The sequence below is a fragment of the Papaver somniferum genome, unplaced genomic scaffold (assembly GCF_003573695.1).
Source record: "Papaver somniferum cultivar HN1 unplaced genomic scaffold, ASM357369v1 unplaced-scaffold_117, whole genome shotgun sequence".
In the NCBI taxonomy this organism is placed as follows: Eukaryota; Viridiplantae; Streptophyta; class Magnoliopsida; order Ranunculales; family Papaveraceae; genus Papaver; species Papaver somniferum.
The window spans coordinates 1,725,641-1,743,201 of record NW_020620714.1 but is presented as its reverse complement, the minus strand read 5'-3'; the positions used below and the strand labels follow the sequence as shown (position 1 = coordinate 1,743,201).

Sequence of the window (17,561 nt, the reverse complement as noted above, 5' to 3'; positions counted from 1 at the left end):
TGCATAAAGAAGAGGAGTCAACCACAAAACCGCCAATTTCTTGGCGATATTTAGTGTAAACCCTTTATATATATAAGCATATAAAATATTCGAAAAGGCTTTATAATCATAATATATGTGATACATTTAAATACATAATATAATCATAATACACGACTTCTTTTTAAACGCCTAATAAACTTTTTATAACTTCTTCTGTAATTAACTTTTTATAATTTTTCTATTGATGATAAATCTCTCAAATCTAAGATTTAAATACACTAGCCACTTATTATTTTTGGATTTATATATAAAGTATATGTGATACATTTAAATATAAGAAATTTCTATTATCGTATGTCAAAACTGAGTATAAATTTTTGATTCGACGTACGATTCGATTTTTGAAAAAAAAAAACGAGTCTTTCGAGTTTTCGCCAGCATATATTTGTTTTTCTTAATTGTTAATAACATTTTTTTTATGTCATGCTATATTATCCGGGATTTTTTTTACCATATAAAAAAGCCATTTGATTTAGTTCGCACAGGGTCCTTCTAGACTCAGGATCGGCTCTGTGGACAAATTCTTACAACTGATGCTATTAATCCTCCTGCCAATACCAGTACTGATGCTGCTATTGAACTCGTTTAGTTTTCTGTTTGAAAAACTCATTGCCTACTCTTTGCATATCTAAATATAGCTAGTTTTGGAAGACGTCTCTTAGCGAACTTGTTTGGTGATCTATATACGTATTGTATCTATTAGTACAATACAAACTCCATATATTGATACTCCATATATTAATAAATTTTATATATTAATAAAAAAATTGGTCTCAACTTGTAAAATCATCTCATCTTTCTTTATAATAAGAGACCCCAAAGTGTCACATGTCATGTCTATAATCAATCTAAATTATGGTTAAGCCAAGTCATCAAATCAATCCACTTCAGCACCAGACATTGCCAACTCATCCGAACCAAAGAGTTGCGACCATCATGCCAAAGGTCACTTTTGAATCCACAAATATGCGGATATTTTTATCATTTGTAAAACACTAAAAGTCGTGAAACATCACGTTCAATCCAAACAAATGTATGACATTGACACTATATGTTCTGTTTTAAAAGAAAAAAAAAAGAAAGAAAAAGGCTGAAAAACTTGCATTCAAAAAATGTAAGAAACGGAGTATGACTGATTCAAGGGGGAAGGAAGAAGGGAAACGAATAGTGTCGATTGGGTTCGTAGTATGTTTTCTCTCTATTGAAAATGCCACGTAAACATCGAGTCATCTAACAGTCACGTCTAATGGTCATAAGTTGTTACCCATTTGTCAAAAGACATGACATATGGTGATGTTTGCAAAATTAGAAGATATGCTTCCTTCCTAAACGCCTTTCAGGCTTTATGGAGGCGACTCTTCAGTTGCATAAATAATATGCCAGAAAAAATATACAGCACTTTGTTGAAAATACTTGGCAATAAACTCTTCTTCGTCGTCTTCTACTATTCAATCAGAAAGGTAAAAAAAATCCAACCAAGCTTAAGAAAAACTTATTTCTAACACGATGAATCATATTTGCTGATAGCATATAGTTGGATCACTTTCAAAGCAAGACATGGAAATGTATCCTGAAAGATTGTTTTAGAAATGTTGACTCGATTTCATCAGTGAAATTAAGTAGTTTGCAACCAAATGATGTTTAAATTTCATGAGTATTTATCTATATTAAGATTTTTTTTTTGCATTCCAAGAGGTAAACCATATATTCATATGAACATTTTATGCATATGCAAATAATACATTCAAAAAACATCACCCCATATCTAACAGTGGAAGAAACGGGGTATAACCGCTTCAAGGAGAAGCATTTCTGAAGCATAATACAAGGAAGGAAGAAGTAAGAAATGCGACCAATAGCATCGATTTGGGCCGTAATATAACGAAGGAAGAATCACAAGGGCTTTATAACAACATCTCCTTCATTATTTCCATTGGCGAAGCCGCGAAGATACATCCAGAAAAACATGTAAAAGGACATATTGAGATACGCAGTTTGTTTACTTCTATTGATATCGATGTGCTAATATGTAGGTGAGAAAATAGGAGCATTGACAGTAAAGATGTGAGGTCGGATTTGAATCCAAATATGTCACTGAAGGATCGACTATTTTATTGTTATCATGAATGATCTCGCTTGGCTCGATCTTTTAAAGTAACCCATCACATAAATGTTATCCGATCTTTTAATGTATTTCGATCTCTATCTAAGAAACCATTTTTAGGCAACACAATTGATGCGGTTAACACTTGTTTCCGTGAATTTTAGTTTTCTCTCTATTTATCAGCCAAGATCATAAATTTAAATGTAAACCAAGATTAAGGTTCAGCAGTCGGTATATTGTTTGAGGATTCAGTGTGAAGGAAGTGTGGATTCTGTCACCATTAACAGACATGTTCGAATTGCCAACTAGAGAAGTCCTAGGAATTTCATTTGTAATGATGATATGAAAATTCCAGAGAAATTTCTTTTCAATGTGGATATGCGGTTTTCATTTGGAAGGACAAGGCCGAATAAAATTGCTAAATCTAAAGGTGTTGAATGTGCGGGCACGACAACTATCTGGGTATCCATAACTTGCTATGTACTATGGTACAAGGTATCTCATATTTGGTGTTATGATTTATGTGTAACTCTATACACCAATATTGGTCTTTTGTGGGGGAAGAAATGACATCATCAAGCCCTGAGAAACAAATATCCGGTGCGTATGCACCGGGTTAAAGGCTTGTATAGAGAATAACCTCCACATATTAATAACCTCTACATATTAATAATTTTATTAGGTCCCAAGTGCATTAATATATGTAGGTTTTACTGATGTTTATAAAATGGTGTTTATATGTTACCTAATATATCTTGTTTGCAAAATGGTGATGTTTGATATTAAATTTATATAACCTCACACATTTGAAGGGAAGATTTCATGTGGTTGATCCAAATATAAGAAACCGGATTGATTACAAACCGAGAAATATAATGTCAGTTAGCCTACTCCTGAGTTCTTAGGATGTCCTATATATTGACACAATTTCTCAAAAGGAACAACCAATACAAAGACTGTTAAATTCTAATGCACGTCCATAAAAAGAATCAGAACCTTTTTGAAACATAACACCAAATTATTTTGCCCTACATAAGAAGCTGACTAGGTTAGGGGACTTCCATAATTTGACCAACTACCAACTTTGGGTACAAAACTTTTGACAATTTTTAGGGTAACTTAACTGGAAGATAGGCTGGCAATCACGTTTCCCTAATCAGGGCTTTGTCTTTTTTTAAATCCTTGTTGTTTGAAAGGAAAATACAAAAACATGCAATTCAAATCAAGTATTTGCGTAGTATGTTAAAGTGGTCCGTAAATTCCGTTCATAGTATTAAGTCTCAGACCAAAAGGTACAAGGTGGATTGGGCGTTGACGAACTATTTCTTCAAGTTACATATTCTCTCCTTTTATTGTTTCGTAGGAATGCACTAAACAAAAGATATTTAACATGATTAATGATGTTTTTCAGAAGTGGTTACTAAATTAGATAAAGTTGATGCAAATTCAAGGATTTTTAACATGAATTTGCATGATATGAACTTGCATGTACTAATTGGGAAAAGTTTTAGACTCGTAAGGGATGACAATGCTGAAATGGGGATGACTTGGATCCACCCAAGAACACTAGCATGTGTTCACTATCACGTTTCTTTCTATCTGATTCAACCTGCAACTAAATCACCTAATATGTGTTCAGTTCTCCTATTGTTATGGGATAAATAAATACTTGTCTTGTAACAATTTTCTTTTAAAAAAGATGCAAAGCTTTTCTGTTTGCACTTTCATTTCTATTGTTTGTGTTGTGACTGTGTAATTATAATTGGAAAACAAACAAATTGAATTGTTGAAATAGATGCTATGGAATGTCTACGCAATGCTGAAGTATCAGAAAGATAAGCAAATAAGCAATCTCAGTAGTGAGAAACTGATAAGATGTCAGAGTCACAAAAACTAACTATATTTTGTATCTACAAGTATACCGCCAGCATTAAGCCTGACATTCATCACAGAATAGTCTTATGCTAATCTTTCTCAAGAACTCTTATACTCAACTCTAGTTATCATGAAAATAGGCTCCTAAGTCCTAGCATTGAAATTTTCTGCAATTTTAAGGCAGAATTTTTCATGGAACTCGGGGGGATTGTGAACGTGGGTTTCGTTTAAATTTCCTAATCTGTTAGTAATTTTAAGCATAAAACGAGATTGTGGGAATTTAGGGGGGATGTGGGGGTACTTGCCCTCATGGCCTATGGGTAGCACTTGAAGAAAATAATTTTCAGTTCTTTGATTGATATTGTGGTGTGCCTAATTTTGGTTTTGCCTACATTTTATGCTTGTATACAATTTCACATAACTCTAAACAATCACTCCGTCTTTCAGAAGAAACGAAAACGAAGTTAAAATAACAAGAAAAATGGAGAAAGGAAATGGGAAAACGAAAACAGGAATCAAACTAGCTACACTTCATCTTCTTACTCCGAGAAATTGAGTTGCAGCAATATTAGATTTTAGTTCAAGAACAGCCGAACAGGAATCAAACTACCCCTGGAAATTCACATAAGCATCCCAGCATCACCAGGGGGATGCAATTACAATATTTCAAGAGGGAAATAATCCATTCTGCTGTCAGGCTCAAAAGGAAACTTCGTCAACTAAAGGTACAACAAGACTACTTGTTGAGGCTAAAAACTAAGCTGTGTTTTTCTTACAATACCTGTAGAACGCGCTGTCTTTGAGTTTCCATTATTTGAGAAATCTTAGTTTCCAAGGCAGAAACTTGCTCTTTTGCAAAGACCAACTGCTGCTCAGCCTCAATAACTCGTGCCTGAACTTGTTCCATCAATGTCTCCTGGAGCTTCTTCCCCTCAGCAAAATTCTTCTTAATATCCTCCAAGCGCTCACAAAGCCAGCCAATGTTGAATTCAAGTTTCTCTGCCACTTTTACTGCGTTCTCCCAAGACTCGATCGTTTCTGGAGAAACCTCCTCGAGACGGTAGCGATTCATCTCCACAATGGAAGCCATTATTTCAGAGACAACTACTACTTGGGATTTGTAAAAATATGTAAGAACTTGGTTGGAAGCAATGTGCCCATATTTCAACCAGATCTCTTTATACAAGGACGCTTGTGTTTTCAGGACCCCGAACCCTCCAACGTCTTCATATTTCCCATCCAGAACAACTTCTTTGCAGCGGTTACCTTTTTCATATAGTTGGCCAGCACCTGGAAACTTGATTTGTTTTGCTGCACCAGAAACTATGGCCTCAGCTACATCTTCAATTACCCCTGTAAGTTCACCTGCTTGTGTTGGCGCCTGATATGGGTAGATATCTTTTGTAGGTGTCACAGCTTCAGAAAGCATTCCTACGCTCTCATCAACTTCCATCGATTCACTTGTGTGCACCTGGACTGTCTGGACAGCTTCCCTCTAGTTACTTGTGTGTGCCTGAAATGCCCATCAAAATTAGTAACACATAGCTTCATATAAAACATGGAACCTAAACTAATGAGACATTACAACACTATGAATCTCCCGAAAAAGGGAACACGAGTAACCCAGTCTAAAAAGTATCATACCATCTATCTTCTTGTGGATCTCATAAGTTATAACAAACTGATCAGCATTGTAGTTTGAAATGGTACTTGTACAGAAACCAATTTTTTTTTTTGGTAAATCACTTGTACAGAAACCAAGAATTACAAAGTTATACATCCAAATGAAGAAATGGGGTTTCTTAAAAATCAACAAACAAAAACAAACATATTCTGAACATAATCATCAAAATAGCATGAAACATACTATTAATCAACAGGCCACTTTTATTGCTTCAATTAACAGGGAAGAAATGCAATATCTATGAACCAGAGAAGTAAAATTGATGAAACTCCATTTCACCATCTTCCTCTGCAACTCGAGAGCAAGACCGAATTCTCAAGTTCTACTAATAATCCTACTCCTACATATAATTGTTCCACAACTAACACCATCAGGTTAAATGCTCTTATTCTTGAGCATACCGACTCACTTAGTCAGTGTGTAGTGGAAGTACTTGTCAATGTCAGGAAATTGGTAATTCATCTTTTGTTCTTTCATTAGTGAAATTTCAACTTGAAATAAGTTAATTGCTGCGCAACTACTTCATTTTGTTGGAGAATTACTAGAACTAGAGGATGTCATGCCGTATTGTGCCGCTTTTAAGTCTTCTGAAAAGTAACATTTTCAATAGCTACTTTGTCAAATTTCCAATTCAAGGGACATAGGTCAGATTACAATTAACATCAATTCATAACTGATTAAGAAATTAACACTAGATAAGACGAGCATAAAAACTATAAAGGGTATGTTTCATAAATGCTATTTGATCCTGTGAAATTCTGAAATAAAATAGAGGCAGCACCATACCCTTTTGGTCATACATAAACCAAAAAGGGTTCAAGTTGTTGCATTTTTGGACCAGATCATCAAGTAGTAGTACTGATCAAGCAAAAGACAACACATTCAAACTCAAAACACAAATGGACTAATAATTCTATGACAATAAGGTGAGATTGACTAATTAGATGCATACAAAATGGACTCAAGTGATGAAGCAAAAGACTCACTGATCATGGAATACATTCAATCTACAAAAACATGTATGAAATCATATTAAAAAATGATAAGAATCAGGTAGCAAATGGATCAAAGGACCAACCTGTTTTCGCTACAAGAGATTTTGTTGACAGATCTATCTGAACAGGGGAGGGGAAAAAAGGAAATGAAGAGAGAAAATTTAGCTCAATGACGGCTGATGATATTTCAGGATACCTTTCCTTTTAGGGTTTCCCTTATAAAGAGATGGATAGTTTATCCAACGGTCAAGATATTATTGCTTGGACAATAGTTATCCACATTTGTCCTAAAGTTGATTTGGGTATATTTTAGGGTTGGAACACAGAAGAATTTAAGGATAAAATTGAAATTGTGGATATTTAGGGAGAATGTGGCAGCACTTGAAATGAGCTTTCAAATTCTTTGATTGATAATTGGAGTCCTTATTTTATGATAATTTTAGGACTAGATTGTTTTAACTCTGAGAAAAAATCGAAGTAGATTGTTTTTAGAGAATTTTCTTGTTTGGTCCTAGGTTCATATAATTATTTATCTCTGGGTCCAACCGAAAATTAATATTATTGTTAAGTCCATAAGATGGAAAAGACCTAGCTGCCCCTCCATGATACGTGTGAACGTCTTCTCCCTATTCGAAGTTCGAACCCACTGGTTAGCAAAAACACCTTCTATCTTCGTCTCTCTTCGTTTTTCCTTTCCCTTCTCTATTCTAAGAGAATTCTTGTGATTCAATCAAGGAATCACAAACCAAAAACCTAGATTCCGATCTTTGAGAAACCAAAACTCTAAACTCTAAACCTAGATTTCGATTTTCCATATTGAATCAAGATTTTTTTTCTAAATCTAAGAAGATAGTACTGCTCCTATATAAGAAGAAGATGATTATGAATAATCACCAACACAAAAAAACAAATAAGCGAGCAAAAAACAAACAAACAAAAAAAGAGTATCAAAATCAGTAGCAGAAAAAGGTATGAATCAGAAGTACATATATGATGTACGGGAAAAACCTAATTTATTTTAACCAATATGATACATCACTCCGTATAAGATGTTTTTTTTTTGGATTTTGACTGTTTAATCAGAGGTACATAACTCAAAATCTGATGAAAATCATCGTAAGTGACATGCGTTTAGTGTTTGTGTTTGTAGTTTGTGTTTTCTGACATATAGATTTGTGGGTACATAACTCAAAAACTGATTGAATAACAATCAAAGTGACACGCGGTGTGTTTTTATTGTTTTCTGACACATAGATCCACCAGTACATATATACAATACCGAGGTAAAAAATCACTATATTGTTTATATACTCAAAAAAATGAATATGTTGTTTTTTTATTTTTGGTTGATGAGATAATGATCCACCATTACATATCTCTAGTACTTAAGAAATAAGTCTTTTATGCTTTCATTGGATTTAAGCCCTATGAACATCAAGTACATAACTCACATACTGAATAGTAACCATTATTATGCTTTCACGTGTGATTTTGGGTGTTTTAGGCATATGAGTATGCAGTACATAAGGCCAGTACATTGATTATGCTTCTATATAAGATTTTTTGTGTTTCTTGCATGTAGTTTTTTCAGTACACATAACTCAAAAACTGTTGAATAACAATCAAAAGTGACATGAGGTGTGTTTTTTTTCTTTCTTCTTTTCACTGCATACCAGTACATATATGTTGTACTGAGGTATAACAGTGTTTTTGTACTATAAAATCATTATGTTGGTTTACGAGATAATGATCTTGGGTATGCAGTACATAAGGCCAATACTGATGAATGTGTTTATGTTTCCATATATGATTGTGTTTAAGTAACATTGTTTATGCTTCCATATTGTGTTTCAGACATGATGATTGTGCAGTGCATAAATGCTACAATGAAATAAAATTAACTAAATTTTTGTAGGGAAGGTTGTGCCAAAACCTGGTATGAAGTTGTATAGATCTGGACTCAAAGACTTACATATTTTAGTAGACAACATGAGATTGAGTGGATATACTTTGAGTGATGCGCAATTACAAAAGATAGACGAAGCATCGTCATTCGCGGACCTCCCTTCAAGCATTGGACGCTTATGGAAGTAAAGCCACATTCTTATGGAAGTAAAGGTGCTCAATACTAGCAGTGTATATTAGTTGTACTATGAAAAAAATACTACAATGTATATTGGTTATAAAAAACACAGTTAAAACTCAAATAAATTTACATCTGAGCATTAATTTATAGTGATCACTCAATGTATGTGTGTGATAAATTTCAGTGTATATCTGTTGCACTGCTTTAATTAGTTGAAGTCTATAATTACATGTACTGGTTTAAATTCAGTTAGTATTTGTTCTACTCAAAAAGAATAGAGTATATATTAGTTGTACTACAAAAAAGTTTAAATTCAGTATATATTGGTTGTACTGCAAAAAAAATAAAAATGTATATTGGTTGTACTACAAAAAAAAAAGTGTACAATGGAAACTTCAAAATTAGCAATAGATGCAATGAAAAGAAATAAATAAAAAATTACATAAGCTTGAGCAAAAACCAAGGTGTGTTGGTTTATTACATACTATTTTCAAGTAATTTACATACAACCAAAAAATTAGTACATCTGATACATACTGAGAAAGTGAGTGCATAATGGATGCACTGAAAGAAAAATAATGACTGAAAACACTTTCATTCACTTTTAACTCCAGGTATGCAAGGCTTTCCTCCATAATTTTCACAAGTTACCCTTCTATAGTTCCCAGAACAATGAAATTGCTCTTCCCAAATCCCGGTTTAACTTGTTTAGCAGCATCGATTGCCTTTCATGGACAACAACCAACACCAGAGCATTATTTCATGTAAAATTCAGCTACTAAAGCAAATATAACAGTGCATATATGATATACCCTCAGAAACTAAAAATCTACACTAATTGAAACCGGAAAAAAAAAACTCAGAATGTTCAGTACATAACTTACATACTGATTAAAAAACCATGCTTATACTTACATATATGAGTCTATGTGCGTTAAACTCTTGAACCTATAAATGTGAATTTGCAGAACATAAATGGTATATTCAAAGAGTTCCTAGTGTTTAGATTAGAACTAGACATCTTGAACCCGTAAATGTGACCAAAACCTAACAATATTGACACAACCATGATGAACAACAGATAAAAATGAGTATCAATATGCAGACATGGAAACCAATGAGACATACTTTGGTGGTATTAGAGACCACTACATGTCAGATGCAACTTGAGTTTCTCTATCTCAGCAAGTCATGCTGCAACCAAGATAAAACCTACAATAGTAGTCAATCAACTTTCTACTCTCTAACCCGCACATATAAGAACTAAACAACTAATCATTGGTTCAAACAATCAAGCTAAAAAGATGAAATTATATGCATGCATTAATAAGACTTGTAGTATGCAGATCCTCATGAGCTTTAGTTTTACCATGCACATGTATAAACATGTATTCATCCAAACAAAAAATGTGTTATCATAAGAAATCAAACATCATGAGATTGTCCTTATTTGAAGAGGACCAAGAAGCAACATCTTCTTCAGGAACTAGTGTAACGTCTTCTCCAGAAACTAAGCATATGCTAGAGGATAATAAACCTGCAAAATATAACAGTACATATATGATATACTCTCAGAAACTAAAAAGCAACACTAATAGAAACCGGAAAAAGACTCAGAATTTTCGGTACATAACTTCCATACTGATTAAAAACCCATGTTTATGCTTACATATATGAGTCTACGTATGTTAGACACTATGAATTTGCAGTACATAAATGTTATAATAAAAACAAAACTAGCTAATTTTCAGAACATAAATGGTATACTTAAAAATTTCCTAGTGTTTGGATTAGAACTAAATATCTTGAACCTGTAAATGTGACCAAAACATAACAATATTAACACGACCATGATGAACAACAGATATAAATGAGTATTAGTTCATTCCATCATCATAATACATAAAAAAAATGAAAATACAGTGCACTCATTACACACTCCATCAAACACACTATAAATGCATGAGAATGCAGTAAAAAATGAGAAATACATACATATTTCAGTATTTCGCATATGTATTGTAATCATGTATCAAAATAGCAGTGGTCCTTGCTAGTGGAAAACCCATCCACAACCTAACCATTCTTCTCCTGATCCATAATTGGTTCTTTGTCAAATAAGAACTGCCCTTTCTACGTGACAGTTGGGTTTTCAGTAGAGAATAGATGATATGTTCCGTCTAAATTTGGTTTAGCAAAAACATAGGTATTGTCCATTTGAAAAAATGGTAACAATAAATATGCTCAACAATTCGGTGGAAGGGCATTTAAAATTAATTTCCAATCCCCAACATTTCTAAAGTTTCAATATCAATAGTGGTTTTATTATTTAAGAACCAATGACATCGCTAGTTTCTTATCACTAGAAAACTATATCAACTAACAAAGTTTAACGTATACAATCTTTCATAATCATGCTCAATACATCAAATATGCACTCAATTTATATGGTGACCACTTGCTCAATAAACTTAAACTGTAATGGATAATTGTATAAAATTTAAGGATTCTTTGTTCAGTTAGCAAGTCACAAGAGAGATTCTCACCTCTTTAGAGATTATTTTGGACTTCAAGCTTGCCTTTCCTCTGGAGTGATGCTTTTATGTACTTCTTTTATGCACTTGCCTTCACCCACTTGTCAATACATAGTTTATGCACTGTGATTTTATCTGGAGTGTTGCTTTTAAGTTATAATTGTTCAGCAGTGCAGCGTATATATACTGTGATTTTTCTGCAATGCATCGTATATACAATATGATTTATCTGCAACAAAACATAGGACCCCTGCCGGAACATTAGCTGATTTTGATTCCAGGACAAAATCGCTTAAAAACCACATTTCAGTGATTCTATATCAACTATATAATACTCTTACCCACTGCATAAGATGATCAAAGAAATTATACACATCATTTACAAAAAACAACGAATAAACAAAGTAATAGTGATTTCAAGCCAAAACAACAATATATATACACAAATATCTATATCTTATAGATACAAAAAAATCATGTTATCTTCAGTACCACATATATGTATTGTTGATTTGTAACCTAAAAGTCAATTGCATGCCAAAATAAGTAGTGAATATATGAATATAACAAAATCAAAACAGCTTTCAATACGCCATATATGTACTCCCGGATCATAAGAAATAATTGATGAATTTGTGGATAAAACCAAATCAAAGCATCTTTTTTCAGTATGCGATGTATGTATTGTTGGATCAAACAATATCAAACAATAAAAAAAAATTATTTAAACAAAAACTAAACAGAAACAGTCAGTGAATTTGTATAAATAGCATATATCTTTTCCAGTATAACAAATATGCACTATGTGATCAGATTCTCAAAAATAAACTAGGTTTTTGGTCAGTACTGCATATACGTACTGTTAATTCATACACAAAAACCAACTGAAACAAAATGAGCAAAAACCTTTATTATCCATTTAGATCTGAACAATTTCATAAAAATGAAGTAAACAATCAACAAATCAAATATGGAGATCGAAAATATAATAAAACATCCACAAAAGATTATATCCAAGAAGTCATAACTAAATTAAACATTACTAGAAGAAAATACCTAAACTACCTGTACTAAATATAAGATCTCCAACAACAGATTGAGATGAATTGAATAATCAACCTAAGAATAAAATATACACCACATACCTTGACTGATTCTTTGTTGATTATCTTGATCTGTAGGTAACAACAACTTCATGTACGTATCTCAATTGAATTTCTCCATTACAGTGAAAATCAAGATCTAAATAGCTTAAAATAAAATAAAACAACATTAAAACTAACTAAATCTCGGTTAATCAAACAAAATCGAAATAATTCTCGCATTCGGCGATGAAAACCTAAGAAAAAAGTTCTCTTCTAACAGCTCTCCCGGTTTGGATATGAGAAATTAAAATGAAAACAAAAAAGTGAAATGTAATTTAGTTACCCTACTTTTATATACATAAGGGTGTTTTGGGAATTTTAAAAATGCGAGTAGTATATAGCACACGTGTGCAGGACCTGGGCTTAAAAAATTTGGTCCATTTTCATGTTTTCTTTTAATTATGGACCTCTGATTAGTGGGCTTTAATGGGTGGACCTGCCACTAACTAAGAACACTATAATGGTACCTAGTGGTAATTCCTAGTTCTTTTTACTGCCTACTGTAATTTTTCAAAAATAATTCCAACCCGAAAGTTCGAATTTTCCCTACAACTTATAGTCTTCTTCCTACAGGTTCTTGTACATTTCATTAATTTAGAAATAGGCAATTAACATACACCTAAATTGTACTACATGTAATTAACGGAACAGTTGCTTACAAAAAATTAACCCTTCAGTTATCAGATGACCAGAATGTTTTTGCAGTGAGATCAGTAAGAGGTGGCGTTGCAGCGGGACCTGGAAAATCACCGGTGGTTCTGTATTGCTCCTAAACGTGCTCCTGTTATAACGAAACAATGATCAGATTCTCCTCAAAGTGAATATAACAAAACTCCATAAAAACATATGTTGAAGGGGCTTCTCAACTTTCTGCATTTGAATTGCAAGAAAATACACTTTATATCCCTTCTCTGCGAAGGAGCTTGAGATCAGATGCTTCTTCGCATTGAGTACTGGAAAGATTGTTTATGTGCATGTGTGACCAAAAGGATATGTCATATTTGAGTTCAGGAGTTGTATAAGTACTCGGTTCTCTATATAAAAACATCTACTTACATTCCTATGAACATCACTATTAGTAGAGGGCGGCTAGCTAACTAATCTTATTGAACTTCATATCATGTTTAATCATTGCACGACCTTCTATTTCTAGAAGTATACATGCAACATTTCAAAATTCTCAAGCAAACAGAGTTTCATTTAACAAAGAAGACTTTAAGCAGGGATCACAGATGAACAATGTTACCTTGATGTGATCTGAGTGACCTAGTAACCCTGTTAAAACTTGCGTCGACCACTTTCTTCTTCTGAGCTGATGCATCATCCTCATCATGGTTAACAACCATTAGCAACTTCATACATTCTCCATATATCACCTTCGACCTGATGGAATACAATCTTAAATGGGCATCCACACTTCTTTGTCTTCAACACCCTATCTGTCTTCTTCGACACATAACCCTTTATGTTGTGACTTCTATACTCTCCACTTCTCTTGCAAACCAATTCAACCTGCTTATAATTTGTTTTTCTGCCTTTAACAAGGATGCAATTGATTTCTTTTCCCTTCTGGATGGCCCATTCCGTTGCATCGTCTTTACTTGCAAAATCCTACATACCGCAAACATCATAACTTAAAGAACTAAGAAAAATACTTCAAAAGATGGAACAACACAAGATTAGGTACCATACCAATTGATTGTCATAGTGGCTAGAAGTATCAGGCCCCAATTGAGAGGAAGCTCTGGGTTGATCGTCTAGTACAGCATCCGCATCGTGGATTAACTTGCTGCCAATCTCTTCAATCATTTCCTTCTCAAAATCAGTACTCATATGCACTTCCTACACAGCAAAACAAAAAGAAAAATGAAAAATCAACAATTTAAAGTAACTGATAGTAGGAGTTTGACCCACTAGAATATGTATCATTTGGGAAAAATAATGTATACACCAACAGACTAACCAATTCTCCATGTAAATTCGCAGGTTGAGCTTGATCCACCACACGCATTCTTGCCAAATTTCCGTCGAATTTCGAAAATGGAACATGATTATCCACTTTAGCCGGCTCATACAACAGAGAATTCTCTGATACAGGTGTACCACTTCCAGGTTCAGAAGGTAGATTTGTAGGTAGAAACATTTGTAATTGCACGGCTCGTTGAATGTCCACATCAGATTCTTTTGACTTAACGAGCTCAGAGACTGAATCCATAGCTGTAGGCAGCTCTAATTGCACAGCATGTGGTAGCATTGAAGTGTCATTAGAGGGTGGAATAATGAGTGGGTGCCCCTGAAGTTGTATGTCAGAAGGAGTAGCAGTGGGTATGGTGCCCTCAGCTACTGGTGAATGACCTCTAACAACTTTAGAAGGCCCTGCAACTTCCATCTGACAGAGACCAAGGGAGACAGTTTCTTCAGAAATCAGTTCTTCTGAATAACCTTTCTCACATTTCTTCAAATTATCCAGATTGAAACAGGAACGTAAGTACTGTGGGAGAATTGAAAATGCATCCCTGGGTCTTCCAGATTTTGCTTCTTCCAACCAACGATACTTCAGCTCTTTTTCTTCTTTCCTAGCATCCTTGTGCATGGAATCAAGCTTTTCTTGTTCCGTATCCAACTGATTTGTGATAACTTCTAGATTCCTGATGAACTCCATATCAGCAATCCTCAGTTCAACTAATCTAACTTCAATTTGAGGATGCTTCTTACGAACTAGAGCTGATTTATGCAAGTGCTCTTTTAGTAGCTTTGCTCTCGATTCCTGCTTAATTCTGTTTCTTTCCTCCTTATTGAATTGTGCACTGTCATTTGACTGATCTGCTAAGAGTTTTTCCATCCTTTTCGAATAAATTGTTTCAACCAGACTAATGTTGTTAAAGATGTCAGTGCTTGATGGTCCAGTGGCTTCTTCAGAATCACTCACCTGTTGTTTGGTGAAGACATGTTTGATGGGGCAGTGTTGGCTATGAGGAATTCCTTTATTCTCCACTTCAAGCTCTTGCAGATCAGACATTATTGATTTACCCCCTGCATTGTTTATCATCCTTTCAGGTTGCTCATCCTTGCAGCATGATGCTCTGAGAGAGCCTCCGTCCTAATGCAGAGTAAATAATAAGCAAAGCAAATTAAATCCAAAATATAGAGCTCCCACATGAGTAATAACAAAATCAGCTTAAATTAGACAAGAAGCGGCTACAAATGTGCAAACGAACAATTGTACTAACCTCTTCTACTTCTAGGTTGTCTGTTCTATCAGGTAAAACAGGCTGATAACCTTGTCCAAGATGATTATCTTGCTGAGTCCCATCCTTTAGGATGCAACTTTCAAACCTCCTGCCATTCTGTGGACATCTGACAATGGGTGCTAGCCCACAAATCTCCTACGAAAGATCAACAGAAGTGAAAATTGTAAGCACTTTGTGAAGGAAATTTGATTTCCTCTTGTTTTGAAATGCGAATATGAATTGGCTAAACAAACATCCAATTGAAGAATTGCACATACTTTCTCTGTTAGTACGTGTCTAAGATAAGCATCAAGTCTTCCCAAAGACTCTCAACAACTCTAGTCCATAGGCTACAAACTAGGACTTTAAACAGATTTGAATTCTTCTTATGTTTGTTAGGATATATTCTAAATCTGTAACAAATCTATTATCTTTCCTAATATAAATAAGAAGCATATCTCCACAGGTTAATTGTGGAAGATATTCACCAAATTCCTTTTCTAAGTTGGTATCACGAGTCGATCCAACACACACTTCCGCAAAGAAACATAAAAAAAAACAGAAGAAAACAACAATGGCATCCACAACAAACAGCATGAGAAATATCCAGATTCATCACCTAGTCACCCTAAAACTTACAGAAACAAATCACTCTCTATGGAAAACCCAATTCAAACCAATATTAAAAGGATATGGTTTAACTGGTTTTATAGATGGAAGCAAAGCAATCCCTCCTAAAACTCTCCCTGATTCAGATGAAATAAATCCCCTCTATACAGAATATGAAGCACAGGACTCTCTCATTGTTGGTTGGCTCAATTCAACACTCACCCCGGAGGTTCTGTGTCATGTACGTGGTCTGGATACTGCCAAAGCCGTATGGGAGAAACTAGAAAGCTACTTTGCTCCAAAAACACGAGCTCACATGATGAGTCTCAAGAAACAACTCCATTCTATGAACAAAGGTAACAAGTCCCTCAAAACATATTTAACTGATGCTAAAAATCTATTTGAACAGCTTGCAGCAACTGGATATGATGTATCCAATGATGAAAAAATGCAGTCAATAAGTAATGGTTTGAATCAATCCTATGATCCCATTGTCACGGCTCTGAGTACAAAAGATGACATGGATATGGAAAATTTCTACTCCCATCTTCTCACCTTTGATATGAGAATAGAACAGCAGTTGTCCTCCATCCAACAACCGGCTGTCAATGTAGCTGTCTCCAGACTCGCACCACAGTTCAAATCCAGTTCCAAGATGCACCAGCAAAACCGTGGTTCACAGAATCACTTCAGTAATCAAAATCCACAATACCAGTTCAACAATCAGCAGAAACGTTTCAACATGCAACACCGTGGACAGCAGTCAACCAATACGTCTGAGGAACCCTGTCAGATATGCAAAAAGATGGTCATCAGGCTCCTAGATGCTGGTTTCGGTATGAGAAATCTTCTACTCCTAAATCAAAAAATCCGGCTGCTTATATTGCTCTTCCGGGTTCGGATACAACCAATAACTGGGTGACTGACTCTGGCGCAACACATCATATGACATCGGATTTCAGAAATCTGTCTATACCTCATGAGTATGACGGGACTGAACAAGTACAAGTTGGGAATGGTAATAGTGTTCCTATTTCTCATGTTGGCAATGCATCATTTACTGTTAATTCCAGGGTGTTTTCGTTAAATCACATATTCCGTGTTCCGAATATCAACAGAAATCTACTGTCTGTTTCACAATTTTGTAGAGACAATAATGTGCAACTTGGACCGAAGAATTTGAAACCTTGAGAAGTCTGTTTCATGGCCCCTTAAATTCCCTTAACTGTTGTATGAGAAAATTGGTGTTTCTCTTCA

At 34.5% G+C, this 17,561-nt stretch overlaps 2 protein-coding genes across 2 annotated transcripts; both read right to left on the bottom strand.

Annotated features, from left to right (window-relative positions):
- Positions 1–4,532: 4,532 nt before the first annotated feature.
- Positions 4,533–6,920, bottom strand: LOC113329502 (MATH domain and coiled-coil domain-containing protein At3g44790-like). Its single transcript, XM_026576374.1, has 2 exons — positions 6,784–6,920; positions 4,533–5,534 (listed from the first exon to the last, which is right to left on the bottom strand). Exon 2 carries the CDS (start codon positions 5,472–5,474, stop codon positions 4,794–4,796), a length of 681 nt encoding a protein of 226 aa, XP_026432159.1. The 5' UTR covers positions 5,475–5,534; positions 6,784–6,920; the 3' UTR covers positions 4,533–4,793.
- Positions 6,921–13,026: 6,106 nt separating this feature from the next.
- Positions 13,027–17,005, bottom strand: LOC113330196. Its single transcript, XM_026577041.1, has 6 exons — positions 16,860–17,005; positions 15,696–15,851; positions 14,429–15,565; positions 14,158–14,307; positions 13,712–14,076; positions 13,027–13,246 (listed from the first exon to the last, which is right to left on the bottom strand). Exons 1-5 carry the CDS (start codon positions 16,893–16,895, stop codon positions 13,801–13,803), a joined length of 1,755 nt encoding a protein of 584 aa, XP_026432826.1. The 5' UTR covers positions 16,896–17,005; the 3' UTR covers positions 13,027–13,246; positions 13,712–13,800.
- Between the last annotated feature and the right edge of the window lie 556 nt (positions 17,006–17,561).